Source organism: Myotis myotis, unplaced genomic scaffold, assembly GCF_014108235.1.
Source record: "Myotis myotis isolate mMyoMyo1 unplaced genomic scaffold, mMyoMyo1.p scaffold_m19_p_17, whole genome shotgun sequence".
NCBI lineage: Eukaryota > Metazoa > Chordata > Mammalia > Chiroptera > Vespertilionidae > Myotis > Myotis myotis.
Window position 1 is genome coordinate 38,981,612 of NW_023416321.1, and position 18,983 is coordinate 39,000,594.

The window sequence follows — 18,983 nt, forward strand, 5'->3', positions numbered from 1 at the left end:
ATCTGCATTTTCCTCCCAAACGATTCCAATCTACACTGAAACTGGAGGCCTTCTGCCTTCCAGAGAGGACCATACCTGGTGGGCTTCAGGGTTCCTTTCGACTCCCAGAGCCCATGGCGGGCTAGGGAGAGGAAGCTCTCAGTGCGTGCACGTGTGTGTGTGGGGGGGGGGGGGGGGAGGGTAGGGGAAGCTAGGGAGAGGGGCAGGGTTCCGGTTGGGTGGCAGGAGGCATTAAATGAGCACGCACAGCTCCTCACGCAAAGGGAGAGCTCCCCAGGGCCCCCCTCTCTGCGGTGGCCTCCCTCATCCCTGCCCCACTCCCTCAGTTAATCAGGGCCATGAGGGTGCAGTCTTGGCAGCCTAGGCTAGGTCTAGCTCGTGCTTTGGGGACGTTTCAAACGGCTGGCACAGGCCCTCTCTGAGGCCCTCTCTGCAGATGACCCTGGGCCTTGGTTGCCGGTGCCTCCACCCCAGCCCACCTGCCCCAGGTGGGTGCAGAGATGCAGGCTGCAGGCACTGCGACCTGCCCAGCGACAGCCGCCCTGGGAGGGGGTTACAACCTGCCACAGCGGCCACAGGAGCGCCCACTGGGTACCAGCAGGCGCGTTTGTCAAATCTTCCTTCTCTCCCAGCCCGTAGTGGGCCCGGGCTCTCCCCGGGAGCAAGAAACACCTGTTGTGTTCACCTGCACGTGCTCTTTCTCCCTCTTCACATCCGCTTCCTGTGCAGCAGGTCCCTCCTCCAGGCCTCCGTTTCCCCATCCATCCCCGGGAGGAGCCGCGGGACTCCTTGCGGAGCGGGGGGGGCGGGGGGGAGGTTTGCTTCGGAAGAGCCCTCCCCCTCTCGCCCCGCGACTCCTCACTCCTCCCGACGCCTCCGGACGGTCCAGCCGCTGGTGTCGCCGTGTCAGGCCAGGGGAGGAGGTGGCGGTAAGGTCGCAGTCCCGCCGGCGCCGCCCCCGCCCGCTCCGAGTGCTTCCAGCCCCACGCGTCACCCGCGGCCTGCGCTCCCGCAGCTCCGGCGCCGCAGCGGGGAGCGGGCGCCCAGGGCGAGGGGCCGGGCGGAGGCGGAGGCGCGGACGCGGGCGCGGGCGGCTCCCATGAGACACGCGCGTGGCGGCGCGGTCCCCAGGCCCAGGTGAGCCGGCGCCATGGGGCAGGCGAGCTGCAAGGGGCTCTACCAGTCGCTGTTCGACTACAAGACCGAGAAGTATGTCATCGCCAAGAACAAGAAGGTGGGCCTGCTCTACCGGCTGCTGCAGGTCTCCATCCTGACCTACCTGGTGGTGTGAGTGCGGGCCCGCGGGGGGCGGGGCCGGGCGGGGCCTCCCCGGGGTCGGGAATCGGCCTGGGTCACAGAGTGTCTCCTGGGGTGGGGGTGGGGGTCAGGGTGGGCGTAAGGAGGGAGCCCCTCCTCCCGGGACCCCGGCTCCGGAGGTGAGATGCGGCAGGGGATCTAGGAGGCTTTCCGGGGCAGCTCCCTCCTCCAGGCCTGGAGCCCCCGGCGCTGGGCGGTGGGAAGGGGCCAGCGTGCAGGGGGCTGGGCTGCAGCTGTCGCCCCGGAGCCTCCCACACAGGGAGGTTATTTATAATCACTGAGCTCAGAGCCGAGCCTCCGGCGGGGGCCGCTCATGAGGCTGGCATGTCCCTCTGGTCAACTCACCCCACCGTGGCAGGCCTCTCCGGCATCCAGCTGGGGGACCTGCCCAGTGGGCCCCCCACATCTCCCTCCCACCTGGCAGAAGCTGGTGCCAGCAGCAGAGGGGCAGCTCCTTGGGGCGGCTCCGCCGGGCAATGCCCAGAACCCTCGCCCCTGAGTAGGGAGGGGGCAGGTGGAGGGAGGGCATGACCGTGGAGGACTGGGATGCAGGTGCGTCTCTCCTACTCCTCCAGTAAATGCGGTTTGTCCCTCCCATTTCCTGACTCGGGAGGAGGCCCTGATCCACCTGGCATTTCCCCAGCTTCGCCCTCATGGCTCCTGCCTGCGGGCCTTTGAACTCGCTGTTGCTCAGCCAGGGGTTCCTCCTCCACTTGGGCAGTGTCTGCTCACCTCCTTCCGACCTGGGACCTCCCACAACTCCCTCTGCTTTCCTCCCGCGTCACACAATTCCCCACAATGTAATTACATGCTTGTTTAGAGGCTCCTTTGCTTAATGTCTGTGTCTGACTCCCCATCAGGCTGGAACATCATGAGCAATGGTTCTCAGCCTTGGCTGCACATTAGAATCACCTGGGAATCTTTTTAAAATCCTGAGTTCTGGGCCTCATCCTCTGGAAATTCTGTTTCTTTGTTACTAATGTTGTGGCCCCACCCCATAACAAAGAAACAGAATTTCCGGAGGATGAGGCCCAGAAATCAGGATTTTAAAGATTCCCAGGTGATTCTAATGTGCAGCCAAGGTTGAGAACCGCTGATCATGAGGAAGGGTCCTGGCGTCACCTAACCCAGTGGTCGGCAAACTCATTAGTCAGCAGAGCCAAATATCAACAGTACAACGATTGAAATTTCTTTTGAGAGCCAAATTTTTTAAAAAACTATATAGGTAGGTACATTGTTATTAACTTAATTAGGGTACTCCTAAGGCTTAGGAAGTGCCACACTCAAGGGGCCAAAGAGCCACATGTGGCTCACGAGCCGCAGTTTGCCGACCACGGAGTCCTAACCACTCGGGCAATGGGTGTGAAATGAATGAGTGAATGAATGTTCCTTGAGTATTTGCTGGATGTTTCTGTCCAGGTGGAGCCCAGTGTGTCCCTTCCCAAACGGCTGGTTGGCTCAAGGGTCACAGCCCTCTGAGTTCCTTAGCGACAGGCCAGTCTACGGCCCAGGACACGCCAGCTCTGCCCCCAGAGATGAAGATGACCCCAGCAATGCAGAGAACCCTTACTGGCCCCCTGGCAGGTGCAGGGCATCCCACACACTACTGCATGACCTCTCCTGGCTCAGTTTCCCCAGCTTTCCCAGGGTTCAATGAACCTGCACAGCCTCTAATATTAACAGTAACACCAGCAATAAACTGATGACTTGTATTCAGTGAGCTCTTCCTCTGTGCCAGGCACTCTTCTGTGCTAAGCAATTTACATGCACCATCTCAGTCCTTAATATTTTTTTTGTATTTTGACATAATTTTAGAAAAGTTACAAGTAGTAAAAATGCTTTTTAAATGCCCTTCAGCTAGATTCTCCAAATGTTATTTTACTACATTTGTGTTGTCTCCATATATATAGGCATTATTTTCTGTTTGAGTAGCTGGCAAACACAGTCCCTCTTTGCTTCTGTATACTTCATTGTATATTTCTTAAAAATAAGGAATTATCTTATTTAACCAAGTACAAGGAGGAAATTAGCATAGAAATGATACTGTTTAAGCTATTGGCCTTTTGTAAATTGTCCCAATAATGTGCGCTCACGCCTTGCACTCACTGTCATGTCCCCTTCGGCTCCTATCTGGAATTGTTCCTGAGTCTTTCTCTGTGTTTCATGACACTGCCAATTTTTTAAGAATACAGAATTTTTTATAAATCATTATTAAATTCAGGTAAAATATACATAGTATATAATCCACCATTTTAATAATTTAAAATTATACAATTAAGTGGTTTTTAGTATATTCACAATGTTGTACAACCATCACTACTACCTAATTCCAGCACATTTCTATCATCCCCCCCCTCAGTCCCCCCTGCAAAGAAACCTGCATCTATTAACAGTCAGTCATCATTCTCCCCTACCCCTAATCCCTTGGCAACCACAAATCTACTTTTTGCCTCTATATATTTGCCCATTCTGGCCAATTCTTAGATATCAAATCATACACTATGTGGCTTTTCCTTGTCTGACTTATTTGGCATAACGTGGTCAAGGTTCATCCATGTTGAAGCATGTGTCAGTACTTCAATCCTTTTATGACTGAATGACATTCCATTGTATGGATATACCACATTTTGTTCATCTACCCATTGGTTGATTGGCATTTGGACTGTTTCTACTTTTGACTACTATGAATAATGGTGCTAAGAATATTCATGTGCTCATTTTTGTGTAAACATGTTTTCAATTCTCTTGAGTTTACACTTAGGAGTAGCATTGCTGGGTCATAAGTAACCTTTTTGAGGAACTGCCAAACTGTTTTCCACAGCAGCGACACCATTTTACATTCCCAGCACCAGTACCAGTTTCTCCACATTCTCACCATTTGCTATTTTCCATTTTTTTATTATAGCCATTTTATTGGGTGTGAAGTGATATCTCATTGTGGTTTGTATTTGCATTTCCCTAATGACTAATGATGTTAAGCATCTTTTCATGTGCTTATTGGCTGCTTGTATATCTTTTTGGAGAAATGCCTATTCATATCCTCGGCACATTTTTAAACTGGGTTGTCTTCTGGTGTGTTGAATTTTAAGACTTCTTTATATATTCTGGGGTCTAGGTCCTTACTAGTTATATAATTCACAAATGTTTCTCCCATCTTGTGAATTATCTTTTCACTTTCTTGATAGTGCATTTTGATGCATAAAAGTTCTTAATTTTGGTAAAGTCCAACTTACCTAGTTTTTCATGCTCTCGAATTTTATGGACTGCCCCTTTTGGGTTTGACTGAGGTCCCCCCATGATTGGTTCAGGTTATGCACCATGACCTTTAACCCTCCTCACACCTGGAGGGAGGCGCTGTTATCCTGTTACCCCGAGCTCAGTGGCTTGCTGGAGGTCCTATAGCCAGTTCCAGGGTGAGCAGGTTTCATCCAAGCCCCACTGAGAGCAGCGCACTATTACCTGGGGTTGTCACCTCTGCTGCTTGCAGGATGGGGCTCCAGGCAGCAGTGGGAGTTGTGACCCAGTCCAGGAGCTGGAGGGCAGGGTGGAGCCTAAGCCCGCCCCCGCCCCTCCCACCCTGGGCTGATGCCCACTTTGTTGGCCCTTGCGCAGTTGGGTGTTCCTAGTGAAGAAGAGTTACCAAGACACCGACACCTCCCTGCAGAGCAGCATCATCACCAAAGTCAAGGGCGTGATCTTCACCAACACCTCGGAGCTGGGGGAGCGGCTCTGGGATGTTGCTGACTACGTCATCCCGCCCCAGGTCTGCACCCCGGCTGCCCGGGCTGGGACCCAGGGACCTCCATTCATTGTCTCCCGTGGCCCAGAACAGCTGCCAGGGTTTGTACATAGAGATCCTACATAGATCCTCCCCCCAAGTCCAACTCCTGCCCTCCTTCCTTTTCGGTGCCTCATGGAACTGCTCTGCTCCCAGCAAACCCTGAGCCTATTGAGACCAATGGGGCTCAGGGAATTTCCAAGTTGGTGTGAATCCCTTAGATCAGCGTCCTAGCTTGATCACAGTCTCCCTGGGCCAGGGCGGAGCTGCCCATTACTGCTCCTCTCCTCCCAGATCTGTGCTTGGACACCAGGGGCTGAGGTCAAAATAGGGATTTGTGGGGCAGGGGTGATTTGTGGGTGTGGGTCTGCGAGGAACTTATTAAAGGACTTAGGACAGTGGGCAGATGGGACCCACTGATTTTATGGCTCCACTGTCCTCAATACCCATGCCGAGGCCCCGCGCCCTGCCAGGCAGCCCTGGGAAGGAGGGTTCCAAGAGAGCAGAAGGAGGTTCCTTAACTCCTCTCTGGTTTCTCAGGGGGAGAACGTCTTCTTCGTCATCACCAACCTGGTTGTGACCCCCAACCAGCGCCAGGAAACCTGTGCTGAGGTTTGCTTTGGTGCCAGAGCTGGGAGGCGGTGGAAGACCCCAGCACGGGGTGGGGGGAGGGAGGGGTTGGGCTTTTCCCATCTCCAGAAGCAGTTCTGTCCCCTCCAGGGCCCTTGGCGGGGGTGAGGGGGGGGGGGGGAGGCGGGGGCGGGAGGTACACAAGTGCATGTACCTGTACTCTTTCAGGGAGAACCAGGTTCTCAAAGGGTGTGTGGCCCCAGGCAGGGGAGGAGCTTTGTCCTACCCCTGTGGTGGGACCAGCTGAGCTGGGAACCTGCAGGGGAGCCCTTACACAGGCGCCCCTTCTCTCCTGGCAGAATGAAAGCATTCCTGACGCTGTGTGCTCCGAGGACAGTGACTGTCCTCCTGGGGAGCCTGTCGTGACTGGAAATGGTGAGGCCTGGATGGCCAGGACTAGGGGGTTGAGGGGCTGGGGCCTGGAGGCTCCTGGCACTACTACTGTCCCCCTGCAGGCGTGAGGACTGGCCGCTGCCTGCGGGCAGAGAACATGCAAAGGGGCACCTGCGAGATCTTCGCCTGGTGCCCAGTGGAAACAAGGTCCAGGCCAGAGTACGTGGCTGTGGTTTGGGACCCCAAGGGGTTTCCCAGTCCTGGGCAGCGGGTCCAAGTCTGATGGTAGAGACAGGCCACTCCCGGACCCTCATCCCAAGGACACCCACAAAGGCCTGAACTCCCCACCATGAACGAGTTAACTGTCCTTGGCAGAGGCTCCAGGGGACCCTGGGAGCAGCAGGCCTTGGCCCACCACAGGCCTGGGGGTGGGGGTGGGTGGGTGGGTGGTGAGGGTGGTGGGGGTGGGGGGGTGTGTGGAGGGCGGGCTTCCTAAACAGGCTGTCCTGGCTGGGTTTTCAGGAAGCCCCTCCTGGGCAAGGCTGAAGACTTCACCATTTACATAAAGAACTTCATTCGTTTCCCTAAATTCAACTTCTCCAAGTATGTGGGGCTCTGCTATGGGGACCCAGGGCTGGGGCCATGGCTGGCCCTCCTGGTGGCTGTGCATAGGCCCCTGTGTATATGTGTGTGTGAATGGACCGCAGGGGGATGCTGGGCACCCCTCCCTGCTGTGGGGTGGGGGTCTGTTCTTGAATGCGGTGGGATGTTCTCGTGGATGTGGTTGGGGCTCCGGCCTAGGGCTAAAGTCAGGGACTAAGCCTGGAAACAGCGGGTCTACCTTCATTTCATTGTCTGTTCACGGCTGCCCCTCAGGACCAATGTGCTGGACACCAAAGACAGAGCTTACCTGAGGTCCTGTCGGTTTGGCCCCAAGGACCCCTATTGCCCCATCTTCCGACTGGGGTCTGTGGTCAGCTGGACGGGGAGCGACTTCCAGGAGATAGCCCTGCAGGTGGGTGGCGTGCCCTCAGGGAGCCTTCCTGGGGCCTCAGGGGTCTGAACGGGGAGGGGTGTGTGGGGGGGCCCATGGGGTGGGGGTGGCCCTGCAAAGTCACCTGCCCCAGGGACTTCCTGTTTTCAGAATTCGCTGACAGCCGGCTGTGCCTGCGCTCGGACCTGGCACTCAGTGAGGGCACTCAGCATAGTCGCTGGGCAGCAGCGGAAACTGAACCAAAAGGAGCCCCACGGGCGCATCCTGGCTGTGTAAGGTGCCTGCCCATAGTGTAGTCGGTGCTCACCGGGGAGTTCTCGTCTTCTCTGAAGCAGGAGGCCGGAGGCGGCGGGGGCTGGGGGCTGTCGGCAACACTTTCCCCAGCCCCTCCTGGGCCTTCCACCTCCCAGGACGCTCCAGCCAGGTCTACCCCTGGCCTCAAGGCATCCCCAGTCTTGTCCAGCTGTCCATCTCCCAGACACGATTCCTCTTTCCCATCCAGGGCGGTGTGATAGGGATCCAGATCGAGTGGGACTGTGATCTTGACAAAGCTCCTTCTGAATGCAACCCTCGCTATTACTTTAGCCGCCTGGACCGCAGGTTTCCTGGAAACTCTGTCTCCTCCGGGTATAACTTCAGGTAACAGACTGGGCCTGCTGCCTATGACTCTGTCCATGTTTCGTGTCCTTCCCTGGGTGCCAGCACTGTGACACCCCTTCCAGGGGTGTCAGAGGAGGTACAGGGAGAGACAGCTGGGGAGAGAGGGATGGCCTCTGGGAGGGGAGAGAGGGTGGGTCATCGCCCTGGGCTCCCGGCGAAGCTGAGGCCTGACTTCTCAGCTGGCTGAGCTCTATCCGTTCTCTGGTGGCCCCAGGTTGGCCCAGTGTGCAGTGGGAAAGGCCCTGCCTCTTGGGGATGTCTGACAAGGACTCAAAGATCTGGATGAATCTTAGGCATGTCAGCAAGAGGGTCTGCAACCTCTCCCGGGGCTGCTGTGAGCGAGGTCCTGGGATGCTTATAAATCTCAAAAGCAGCTGAGTCTGTTGCCAAACAGGGAAGGCCCAGGAAGGCTGAGGTCTCCCCTGGGCTGTGTCTCCCCAGGTTTGCCAAATATTACCGCGATGAAGCCGGGGTGGAGTTCCGCACCCTGATCAAAGCCTACGGGATCCGCTTTGATGTCCTGGTGAATGGCAGGGTGCGTGAGCTGCGTCTCCCCTTGGGAGGCTGGGCAGGGCCAGGGCGGGGCAGGCATGTTGGGAGGGACCCTGCTATCCACCTGCTCCCTCACCCTGCCTTGTCTCTCTCTGTGCTTCAGGCAGGGAAGTTCAACATCATCCCCACAATCATCAACGTGGGCTCAGGGGTGGCACTCATGGGTGTTGTGAGTACCTCTCCCCTCCTTCCCCTTTACCCTCTGCACACTGGTGGGGGGAGGGGGAGTTGTCCATATGCCCCAGAAACAAAGAACTGACAGGTCAGCGCAGGTGCCAGTAAAGAGGGCTTTCTGGGACTTCACGCCCCTCCAGTGGCCCCAGGGGGCAGAGAACTGCCTGAATTTCTCTTTCTAGAGCCAGAGGCATCTGCCTATTTCTCCGGAGCTGGGGGTTCTCTGGGATACAGGATTAGCCCCTGAATTTTATTTATTTTTTATTAATGACAGTTACAGATGTCCCTGTACTCCCTGCCATTTGCCCATCTCCAGCCAGCCCCCACCACCCCTCCCTCTGGCCTTCACCCTACTGCTGCCTGTGTCCATGGGTTATGCATATGTGTTCTTTGGCTAATCTCTTCACCTTCTTTCATCTAGTCTCTCCCACTACCCTTCCCTCTGACACCTGTCAGTCTGCTCCATGTATCCATGCCTGTGGTTCTATTTTGTTCATCAGTGTATTTTGTTCATTAGATTCCACATATAAGTGAGACCATATGGTATTTGTCTTTCTCTGACTGGCTTACTTTGCTTAGCATAATGCTCTCCAGGTCCATCCATGCTGTCGAAGAGGGTAAGAGTTCCTTCTTTCTTAGAGCTGCATCGTATTCCATGGGGTAAATATACAACAGCTGGATTAGCCCCTGAACTTTTAAATTCTAAAAAGAGGTAGGGTCCACCTATGACTCTGTGGAACAAGAGATTGATAAAAAAGCATTTCTAGCCCTGATCGGTTTGGCTCAGTGGATGGAGCGTCGGCCTGTGGACTGAAGGGTCTCAGGTTTGATTCCGGTCAAGGGCATGTACCTTGGTTGCCGGTACATCCCCGGTTGGGGGTGCGCAGGAGGCAGCTGATCGATCTTTCTAACTCTCTATCCCTCTCCCTTCCTCTTTGTAAAAAAAATCAATAAAATATATTTAAAAAACACACAACATTTCTAGCATCTGGGGAGAGAAAAAAAAAAAGGTGTGCAGAGCCCAGGGTCAGAGGACTAGGTTCACCTGTGGCCCATCCATCAACTCTTCCCACCCTCCACCCTTATTCTGGAAACCGGCTGTGTTGAGGTGGATTCGCCCTCTGGTGGAAGAGACAGGTGTTGCACCACACACTTTTGCCTGAAGTGTATGTGCTCAGGTGTCAGCAGGTCCCAGCTGGGTTAGCACAGTTGCCTCATCTTTCCTTGGCCATCGCTGCAGCATCTATTCAGATCCCCTACCACCCATCTCTCACACTGATTCCCAGAGGGATCTTTTCAAAATGCTGCAGTTCTGTGTTCTGCCCTATTCAACGCCCTCAGTGCTGCCGAGAGGATGAGAACCAGTGCCTTGAAGACATTTCAGGAAGCGTCACAGGCTGGCCCCACCCAGCTCTCCAGAAGTGTCTTTCCTCTTCCCCACAGCCTTGTGGGATTTCCCAGGCATGACGAGCTTGTTCCTGCTGCTGCAATGCCCTTCCTGAGTTTTTGTATTAATTCCTATTTAGCCCTCAAGACTCAACCCAGACTGAGTCAAGTCCTGCCTTCGCTCTCCTTGCTCCTCCCTCTCCCCATCATAAGACACATCGCCGTGTGTCATAAGTTGCATGCCTGTCTCTTGCACCAGAGAGGGAGAGTCCTCAGAGGGTCTCATTGCCTTAGTCCTCCCTGCACCCCAGGGCAGTACCTGGCACGTGTGAATGCTCAGCAAATGTTTGTTAAACATGATTAGATGGACTTCAGGCTCACCGGGGCTCTACTGTGGACCAGCTTTGTGACCTTAAAGGTCCCTTAAAAAAAAAAAATAGATATAGTAGAATATATATATATATTTTTGAGAGGAAGGGAGAGGGAGAGAGAGAAACATCAATGATGAGAGAGAATCATGGATCGGCTGCCTCCTGCACGCCCCTCACTGGGTATCGAGCCCGCAACCCAGGCATGTACCCTTGGCTGGAATTGAACCTGGGACCCTTCAGTCTGAGGCCGATGCTCTATCAATTGATCCAAACCAGCTAGGGCAAAAGGCACCTCTTTCTGATCTGTTTCCCCATCTATGAAATGGGACGATGCACGCTTCTGGGATTGTTACAGGATCAAACAGGATACTTCTGTCGGCTCTCCAGAAGTCTAGGGTCTGAGTCAGGGACCCCCAACTCTTTTGCAGGGGTCTTTCTTCTGCGACCTGATACTCATCTACTTCATCAAAAAGAGCCACTTTTACCGCAACAAGAAATTCGAGGAAGTACGGTCAGTTATGCTTCCTCCCCAGTGGTCCCACGGGAACCGTGTGGAGCCAGCCTCTCCCTCTCTGTCTTAGGACCTTTACCCTGGGTGGAGGCTGTGCCTGGTGGGTGGAGGCAGGGGTGAACATGGGGAGCCGCCCCGGAAGGGAGGGAAGATGGACTGTTCTGAGTACATGCTCTACAGAACCAGACTCCTCCTCAGAGCAGCTGGCAGAGGGAAAAGCCACCACATACCTGGTGGGCAGAACTGGTTTCCAGGTCTCCTTGGGCCTCAATTTCTCTCTTTGCAAAATGAGAGAATTGGTTTATATACAGTGACTTGTTGCAGTTACAATTTAGTATTCTTGGACTTGGTGGTCCTGGGCTGGGGTTGAGGGAGGCTGGAGTGGTAAGGGAAGAAAAAAATGGATTTCCTTTTTTTTTTTTTACTACAGGAGCCTATTTCCAGGCTCTCCTGGCTGTGGGCTTGTTGGCTGTGTGTGTCTGTGGGCGGGACGGAAGGGGCAGGGGCTCTGGCCCAGCCGTTGGGAAGGCTCCCTGGAGGAGCTGGGATTAGAATGGGGAATTTCAAAGTGGTGATCCCTCAGTCCCATCACAACCTGAGACAGCAGGTGGCCAGCTCGTATCATTCACCTGGCTTGAACCCCAGCCTGGTTCATAGGCTGAGCCCTGAGCCCTGACGGCTCCTGCCACCCCAACTGAGCTGCTGGAGGAAGAGGGGCACCGTCGGCAGGGCCTGCCCCACCAGTCCTTGGGGAGGCCAGGCTGTGCAGGCCAGGTTAACGGCAAGTCCTGCCCAAGTGCCTAGACATCCTTGCCCTGTGGGCAGAGTCCTAGCAGCAGAACAGGGTCACAGAGACTGAAGGAAGAGGGGCCTGGGTGGCTGGGCACAGGACGAAGGTGGCCAGAATGGCAGAGCATGCTGGCACCTCCTGGAGCAGGCTGCTGTGGTCCCTGCCCTGTGGTGACCTGTGCATAAGGCAGGACCCAGGAGCACCCAACCAAGCTGGACTCTGGGGGGAGAGGTGCTGGTGGTGCTTTAGCCCCTCCATGACCCTCATTAGCTGCCCTAAGCAACCACAAGGCAGTCTGCTTGCTGTGCTATCCCAGCGTTAAGACAACAGTGCTGTCATTTACTCAGGCTCACTCTCTGCCCAGCACGGCTCTGAGGAATTTGTATATGTAAACTCACATCAGCAACTTTAATGAGCTGGGCACTAACATTCTCTATTCCACTAATGAGGAAACAGAGGCACAGAAAGGTTAAGTAAGTTAAGTCATACAGCTAATAAATGGCAGAGCTGGGGTTTGAATCCAGGCAGTGTGTCTAGAATCAGTTCTTTTCCATCAGGTTATTCTGCTTTACCAAGCCCCCCACCCCCTCACCCAGTGCCTCTCAGTGGAAATGCTGCAGCTGCCCTAGGCTCGGAAGGGTGGTGGCTGTGCTGACAGGTGGTCCTTCCCTGGGCAGCATGGTTGGTTCTGCAGATGAAACCTCAACCTGGTGCAGGAGGTGGCCTTCAGGTCCGCCCGGCCCCTCTGCCTTGCTTTGTGCCTTTGAGCAGGGGCGTGGCCCTTTCTGGGCCTGCCTCCCTCCCCCTATTTTTTTCCCAGTGGGGGCTGCACAGAGGAGCCCCCATGTTCAGTCAGGCTAGGATTCTGTGACTCTCTCTTGTAAACCACATCCCAGGAGGAGTTCACTGGCCTGGGTGGACTTTCCTCCCACCCCAGCTTTCATTCTTGGCCAACTCAGGAGTTGGCAGCCTCCAATCAGAAGCTGGGCCTGGGCAGGGAAAGGACAGAGAGGAAGGGCAGAGGATGGAGAGGAGTGAAGAGAGGTTGTAGGGACTGCAGCAGCTGCAGCCAGGAGGCAGTGGAGGCTGGGGATCTGGTGGGGTGGCTGGGCACCCAGCAGCCCCCACATGCTCCCTGAGCTGACTGTCACTTCTTGGGTGCTTGCCTGAGCTCCTTAGCCTGTGAGAGGGAAGAATGGCCACCATGCTGGTCATGGGGTGGCTGCTGTCATTGCTGGGGCAGCTCCAGAGGCCTCGGCCTGAGCATCTGAGTGCCTGGACTGCAGCAGGGACCCTGGCACTGCCCCTCTCTGCGGATTCTCTGCCTGCAGTGCTGCCTGTGCGAAGCTGTCCCTGTCCCCACAGGGTTCCCAACTACCTTCTGTGTGCCCCTCACCACCCACACGCAGGTCTGGCCACCCAGGGAATGGAAAGGTGACCGTGGAGCAGCTGCAGAACCTGCAGACAGTGGAAGCGTAGCCAGAGGCGGCTGAGAGCAGATTTAGTGAAGACGTCGGGCGGAACTGGCTGAAGCTCTGAACGGGAAGAGCGAGGAGCCTCTGTGTCTGCATGGATTGGGGCTTCCAGGAGCCACCATCCCTCCTGCACTTTGGGATCTTACTACAAACTTTTTGTTGTGTGTGGGGGAGGGGCAGGCCAGGGTGTAAATGATACTAGGTGTTTTCATGTTTTCTGAGAACCTAGATGGACATTCATTCACTCATTTATTCATACATGCAGTAAACTTTTTTTGCTGTGGGCTGGGCCCTATCTAAGAGATGCTTAAATGAGACCCTGACCTGGCCCTCAGGGAGCAGAGCAACTGTGTAATTCCCTCTAGAGACAACAGACTCACAGCCAGGCTCAGCCATTCTGGCCTTCCTCCAGCCTCTAGCTGACTTTCACAGAGGGGATGCAGGGAGGCCTCACTCCAGTCTGACCTGCCCAGCCTGGGAGGCTCTGGGCATAGCATCTCATGGGAGACACTGTGGTTTGGCTCTTGCTGTTCTGTGGGTTGGGTGTCCTTGCTCAGCTCCCCTTCCTCTCTCCTCAAAGGCTGGCTGGGTCTGAAGGGGTAAGGACAGGGTGCTCGCTCAGCAGGTGGGAGCAGTTGGTAGGGAGGCCCTCACCCCTCACCCTCCTTCCCCACCCCACCCTGCTGCTCCCTCCCTTACTGTCTGTAGAGCTTCTCTCCTCAAGGTGTAGTCCCTGGACCAGCAGCCTTGGCATCACCGGGGAGCTTGTTAGCCCTTCCCTTCCTCCTAAATCAGGGCCTGTGTTGCAATGGGGCTCCCAGGGGATTCGCGTGCTCCTTACACTCAGAAGCCCTGCAAGGGTGGGGAGCTCTGCAAAGCCTGGTTCTGAGGGAGGAAAGAGCCAGCTTCGGTGGGTGGCACCAATTTCCAGGCCAAACTTACTAGTACACACATTCTCCCTTGAAACTACAGGACCCCCCTTCCTGCCCAGGGAAAGGAACATTACACTCAATTCATTTAAATCAAAATATTTTAACTAGGCAACACTTGCTTCCCTCCCACCTGTTCTTGAGGCCACCTGTGTTACCAATTCCAAGAGGCTCCCTCGTTTTCAAACTGAGAATCCACTTGTTACTCAGGACGTGAACTTTTCCTCATGCCTGCAGCATCAGACCACGTCTCCTGTCAGAAAGGGACACGATGGAATGGGCTGGGAGCCAGAGAGCTTGCTTCTCCCTCCCCGTGTCTGGGAGCCCCTGTGTAAACCCAGGGGGAGAGGCCTAGAACTCTGCTTCAACTATGGCCGCAAAGGCCTGCAGTGCCCGTTGAACAGCTGCCAGGACACTGGGGAGCTCCTCTCTGGAAGTGCTCCCTCGGGTCTTTGGAGAGGGTCAGAAGGGGCTGGAAGGTTTCTGGTGAGGCTCCACCACCAGGGCAGAAGGTTGTGGTCCCTGCAACAGGAACCCTTTTGGAGCAAGCAGCTCCCTCCCCGTGGGCTGCCTGGTAACCAGTCCACAGCCCACCTGCTCTCTGAATAGAAAGTGAAAAATCGCCCTGACCGGTTTGGCTCAGTAGAGAGAGCATCGGCCTGCAGACTAAAGGGTCCCAGGTTGGATTCCAGTCAAGGGCATGTACCTTGGTTGCAGGCACATCCCCTAGTAGGGGGTGTGCAGGAGGCAGCTGATCGATGTTTCTAACTATCCCTCGCCCTTCCTCTCTAAAAAAAAAAAAAAAAAATTTTTTTTTTTTTTAAAAGTGAAAAATTGGGCGATCCATTATGATGTTTCACTTCATCACTAAAGCCAACTCTTGGACTGGGTAATCTAGCCTCTTTTATGTTTAGCAGGAAGTAACAAGGGCAGGGGCATGGCTGCTCAGGGTTGATCTGGTTTCTCTTAACCTATTTTTGGAATTGCTTGGCAGGAGCCATAAAACATAGCAACAGTTGTACTGTTTATTTTATATTGGAATGAAAATGTCCTCCTACACTATTCCGTCAGTAAATATTTATTGAATACCTACTGTGTCAAGTGTTGGATTAAATGCTAGCGACACAGTGGCAGGCAACACGGAGTCCCTGCTGGAGTGTTTCTAGTCCTGGAGCTAAACCTTAATAACCGGTAGTCACACACACCACAGACTGAACTGAATTTTCGGTGGAGTGGCCAGAGTTTCCCCCAAAAGGCGACTTATAAGCTCACATCTGAATGGCTAGTAGCAGTCTAAGTAGGTGACGGAGGACGCGTTCCACGTAAGGAACGGGATGAAGACTGTGATTGGAGCTGTGAGTCTTTCTTTTCAACTTACTTTAAGCGCTGCCCCAATAAACTTCACTGCCATAGAGGACCTGCTCAACCTAATTATTTCTTCAAGTCCAGAAAAGCTGTCTAGGTGACCTTCCTACCACCTGTCAAGGACACCATGCTCAGAAAAGCCAGTGACCCCATCACAGCACTGGACAGCTGCACACTGCCCACATCCCCTTGCTGCTTCTGTGTTTTTATTCCACGCCTCGGGAGTGCCATGCTACAGCTCAAAAATAAATCTGTAAATTGGGTGCCATCAATATGACATCACAGGGACCAGCCAGGAAAGGGCTCAGTGCACTCCACTCCCGAAGCAGGGGCCATCAGGACTGACCAATCACAGCTGCCTTTTCCCCTGCTACCCCATCAGTTCTTTCTTAGTGGCTGACTGCCAACTGGGGGACCAGCTGTGAAGGGGGAATGTGACTTCCTCCAGGAGTCTCTAAGCACCAGGTTAAGGACTACAGTGCTCTGCTTAGGGACTACAGAGTCGCTAAGTCATTCCACTTGGATTGGCATCTGGTATATCTGGAAAAGGGCTCCACTTGGTTCCAACCCACCCCCTGCACCCAAGTGATGCACCTTTCCTCAGAGCACTCTCCAGTGGACACAAGAATGCTCTCCCCCTAAGGCACACCTTTCTTCCAGCTGTGGGTTTCCCCTCAGGCCTATACCAGAACCAAAGGGAGGGGGAGGGAGCTGGCACATTTTCTGGGACGGCCCAGTGTTTGGATTCTCTGACATTTTAATTTGGTTATAAAACAACACAAAGGTTAACTTTAGATGTGTCGTGATTTTTCCCCCTTCACGTCTCCATGGTCATCCATGTTTTAGATTAAAATGTAAGGAGAAAGTGAGCCCAAAAGAGGCAGACACAGAAAGCACTAGTGGACAATATATTATGTTCCTTATTATCTTGCAAAGAAATTAAAATGAAAGTAAGGAAACTCTTTAAATGAGCAAACATTAAGACTAAGAAGGCCCCGATAAAACTGGCACTTTTCATTCAACGCGTAATCTGGTAATACTCTGGAAAGCATTTGAAATTGTTTTAATCTTCTGCTCTAGCCTATTCTCAAAACAATAAAGATATGTAGACATTCACTGCAGTATTTTTATAATAGTGAACATTTCAAACAACCTTACTGCCTAACAATAGAGGAATGGTTAGGTAAATCAGCTCATTTACCTCCCCTCCATCCTACTCCCCCAAGTAGGACCCACTGCTTCTTCCTCCTTAGCCCACATCAGGAATGAATTCCCCCTTCCCACTCAGAGAAGGCCCCGAGAGGATTGGGGATGCAAACCATTAAAGCAAATATCTTCAGTGGTGGACGGAGGGGGTTCAGAGGAAGCCACTGGGGGAGAGGGAGGCGAAGCGGTGGCCTCAGCTTCTTGGCTTCCAGTGCAAGCACATAGCCTGGGGATTCAGGCAGCCTGAGGCCCAGACCCATTTCCATTATTGGCCATGGCCCAATACTGTCTGCAAAAGGGGACTTGGGTTCAAGCTATTTCCCTTCTGATATAAAATTGATTAAAAAATCCAAATCTGATCACATAACTCTGGGCTAAAACTCCTAAAGACTTCCCTCAGTTGCTCTTACAATCAAAGCCACTCTCCACCATGTTCTTTCTGGTCCAGCTCTACCTCAGCTTCAGATACAGGCCAAACCCCTTCCTGCCCAATGGCCCTCACACACGTGCTTTCTTCCAAATACCCTTCTCCACATTTGGCTGTTATTCAGCCTTCGGTTCTCTAATGTGATTTCCTCAAAGAAGACTTTCTTGACCCCCACTCCCCACCTGCATTCAGTCTGGAGTGCCTATGTGGTCTCTTCGTAGCACTTACCATCATTCAGACATTTGTGAAATTAGGTAATGCTGGTCTTCCCAGTTACGACTGTAAATTCCATGAGCAACATGTTCACTACTATAACTTTAACGCAATACTTATCCCTCAATTAAAATATGAATTTTATTATAAGATTCCTCCTGACAAGAAGGAATCACCGATTAGCATACAGAGGCACTGACCCTCTAGACAAGCCCACAGATTAGTTTACAAACATCCAATCTGTCTAACCTTCATGAGACATATTTTAGAAGACAGCTTGAATTAATTTTTTTAAGTGGAAATGACAGCTGGCTGTAACGAGGTGAAACGGAAGTGACAGGACACCACTCACACCTGAAAGCAGTGGGTAGTGGAAGGGAAAGCGGGGCTGGAAAAGGTACACTCAGCCAATACAGCAAGAGCAATTAGGAGACCTACCCGAGGCCCAGCCGGGGCGGCTCAGGGTTCGAGAGTGGACCTATGAACCGGGAGGGCACATGCCCAGGTTGTGGCTGATCCCCAGTAGGGAGCATGTAGGAAGCAGCCAATCAGTGATTCTCATCATTGATGTTTCTCTCTCTCTCCCTTCCTCTCTGAAATCAAGAAAAATATATTGGGGTGGAGAAGAGACCTCCATGTGAATCCAGGCTCTGTCCTTCGGAGCTGTGCCGCCTCTGGAGCCTTAGGTGCACCAATGGCGACAAGGGTCACATCTACTCCATGAGGACATTGCTAGAATCAAACGAGATCACGGGCGTCAAACCCACGCGGCATCACGCCTGGTATGCAGGGCACACACTACACACCCACCGTTACTGGTTCTGCAGGTGTGAACGGTAAGTCCCCTCCGTTACCGACGGCCAAGCCCCACTCCCAGCCCTCCAGGAGCATCAACACCTGGGGCTTTTGCACCCACGACAGACTGGGGGTTGGGGGTGTGGGCGAGGGCGGGGAGGGTGCGCTCAGGCAGGAAGCACTCCGTCGGGCGGCTCACGCTTCATTTAATCGGAGGGCTATCACAGGCTCTCCGTCCTCCGGTCTAAGTCATAACGTTACAGAACAAGCAGTGAATCCAAACACTTAAAAACGAAGTCGGTCTACACGCGGTCACCGTCCGCTTCTCTCCGAGAGCCGGGGCGCCGGCCCCGCGTCAGTAGACGTGCACCATGCCGTAGAGGAACGTCCAGAACAGCACGTAGGTGAAGAGGCCTCCGACCAGGCCGCCCGTGAAGAGGGGCCTCCGGGACTTAAAGTATTTGTTCCACCTCCTGCCCGCCTTGAGGATGAGCAGCAGGGAGAGCAGGACGGAGGCGAGCAGGTAGAAGATGAAGCCGTAGAGGCCGGTGAGGCCGAGGATGCCGGCCGTGGCCCCCGACAGCGCCGACACCGAGGTGCGGCAGTAATCCAGGACCGCGGCGTTGCCTCGCACGGCGGCCTCGCTGATGAACGGCGGCCCTTCCCGCTTGGCCACCACCGCGGCCATCGCGCCCCTGGCGCTCGGCCTCTGCTTTCCCGCGGAGCTGCGGAGGAAACCGAGGGGCAAGTGGCGCCGGGAGCGTGGCGAGCGGGGTTCACGCCGCTCCTCCCCCCGGGGGCTTCACCTTCCCGCGGCCTGAGGAGGCCAGCCGGGGGTCGAGGAGCGGCAGCACGTCTGCATCCCCCGCCCAGGCTCGCCCGCTTACCTGGAACAGGGTCGCCGTCCCTCGGCGTCCCCTCAGACAGTCGGCGGTGCAGGCCCCCGCGGCGCCATCTTGCCCCAGAGCCTGCTGGGAGGTCCCGGGCTGCGCACGCGTCCAGACCCCGCGCCCGCCCTCTCGCGCATGCGCCGCGGGGCGCCCAGGCAGGTTCCGCCTCCTCCCCGCTTTACTACTC

General features: G+C 54.5%; 2 protein-coding genes across 4 annotated transcripts; one reads left to right on the top strand and one right to left on the bottom strand.

Annotated features, from left to right (window-relative positions):
• Positions 1-771: 771 nt before the first annotated feature.
• On the top strand, positions 772-14,990 carry P2RX5 (purinergic receptor P2X 5). 3 transcript variants are annotated; one of them, XM_036341310.1, is made up of 12 exons: positions 772-1,234; positions 4,930-5,080; positions 5,636-5,707; positions 6,025-6,100; positions 6,181-6,277; positions 6,581-6,661; positions 6,935-7,073; positions 7,555-7,691; positions 8,154-8,247; positions 8,368-8,433; positions 10,624-10,706; positions 12,862-14,990. In XM_036341310.1, exons 1-12 carry the CDS (start codon positions 1,212-1,214, stop codon positions 12,932-12,934), a joined length of 1,092 nt encoding a protein of 363 aa, XP_036197203.1. In that variant the 5' UTR covers positions 772-1,211; the 3' UTR covers positions 12,935-14,990. The 3 variants fall into 3 exon arrangements, with proteins under 3 accessions (XP_036197203.1, XP_036197201.1, XP_036197202.1); XM_036341308.1 differs by having other exon boundaries at positions 774-1,287; XM_036341309.1 differs by having other exon boundaries at positions 777-1,287; positions 12,906-14,990.
• Positions 14,991-17,233: 2,243 nt separating this feature from the next.
• Positions 17,234-18,947, bottom strand: EMC6 (ER membrane protein complex subunit 6). The gene is made up of 2 exons (XM_036341322.1): positions 18,794-18,947; positions 17,234-18,631 (listed from the first exon to the last, which is right to left on the bottom strand). Exon 2 carries the CDS (start codon positions 18,592-18,594, stop codon positions 18,262-18,264), a length of 333 nt encoding a protein of 110 aa, XP_036197215.1. The 5' UTR covers positions 18,595-18,631; positions 18,794-18,947; the 3' UTR covers positions 17,234-18,261.
• Between the last annotated feature and the right edge of the window lie 36 nt (positions 18,948-18,983).

Bases quoted from the DNA above. Each gene is read 5' to 3' on its own strand.
- P2RX5 (XM_036341308.1), top strand. From the start codon at position 1,151: ATGGGGCAGGCGAGCTGCAAGGGGCTCTACCAGTCGCTGTTCGACTAC. The intron at 6,662-6,934 runs GTATGTGGGGCT...GCTGCCCCTCAG, and splicing joins CCTAAATTCAACTTCTCCAA to GACCAATGTGCTGGACACCA. The intron at 8,434-10,623 runs GTGAGTACCTCT...ACTCTTTTGCAG, and splicing joins GGGTGGCACTCATGGGTGTT to GGGTCTTTCTTCTGCGACCT.
- EMC6 (XM_036341322.1), bottom strand. From the start codon at position 18,594: ATGGCCGCGGTGGTGGCCAAGCGGGAAGGGCCGCCGTTCATCAGCGAG.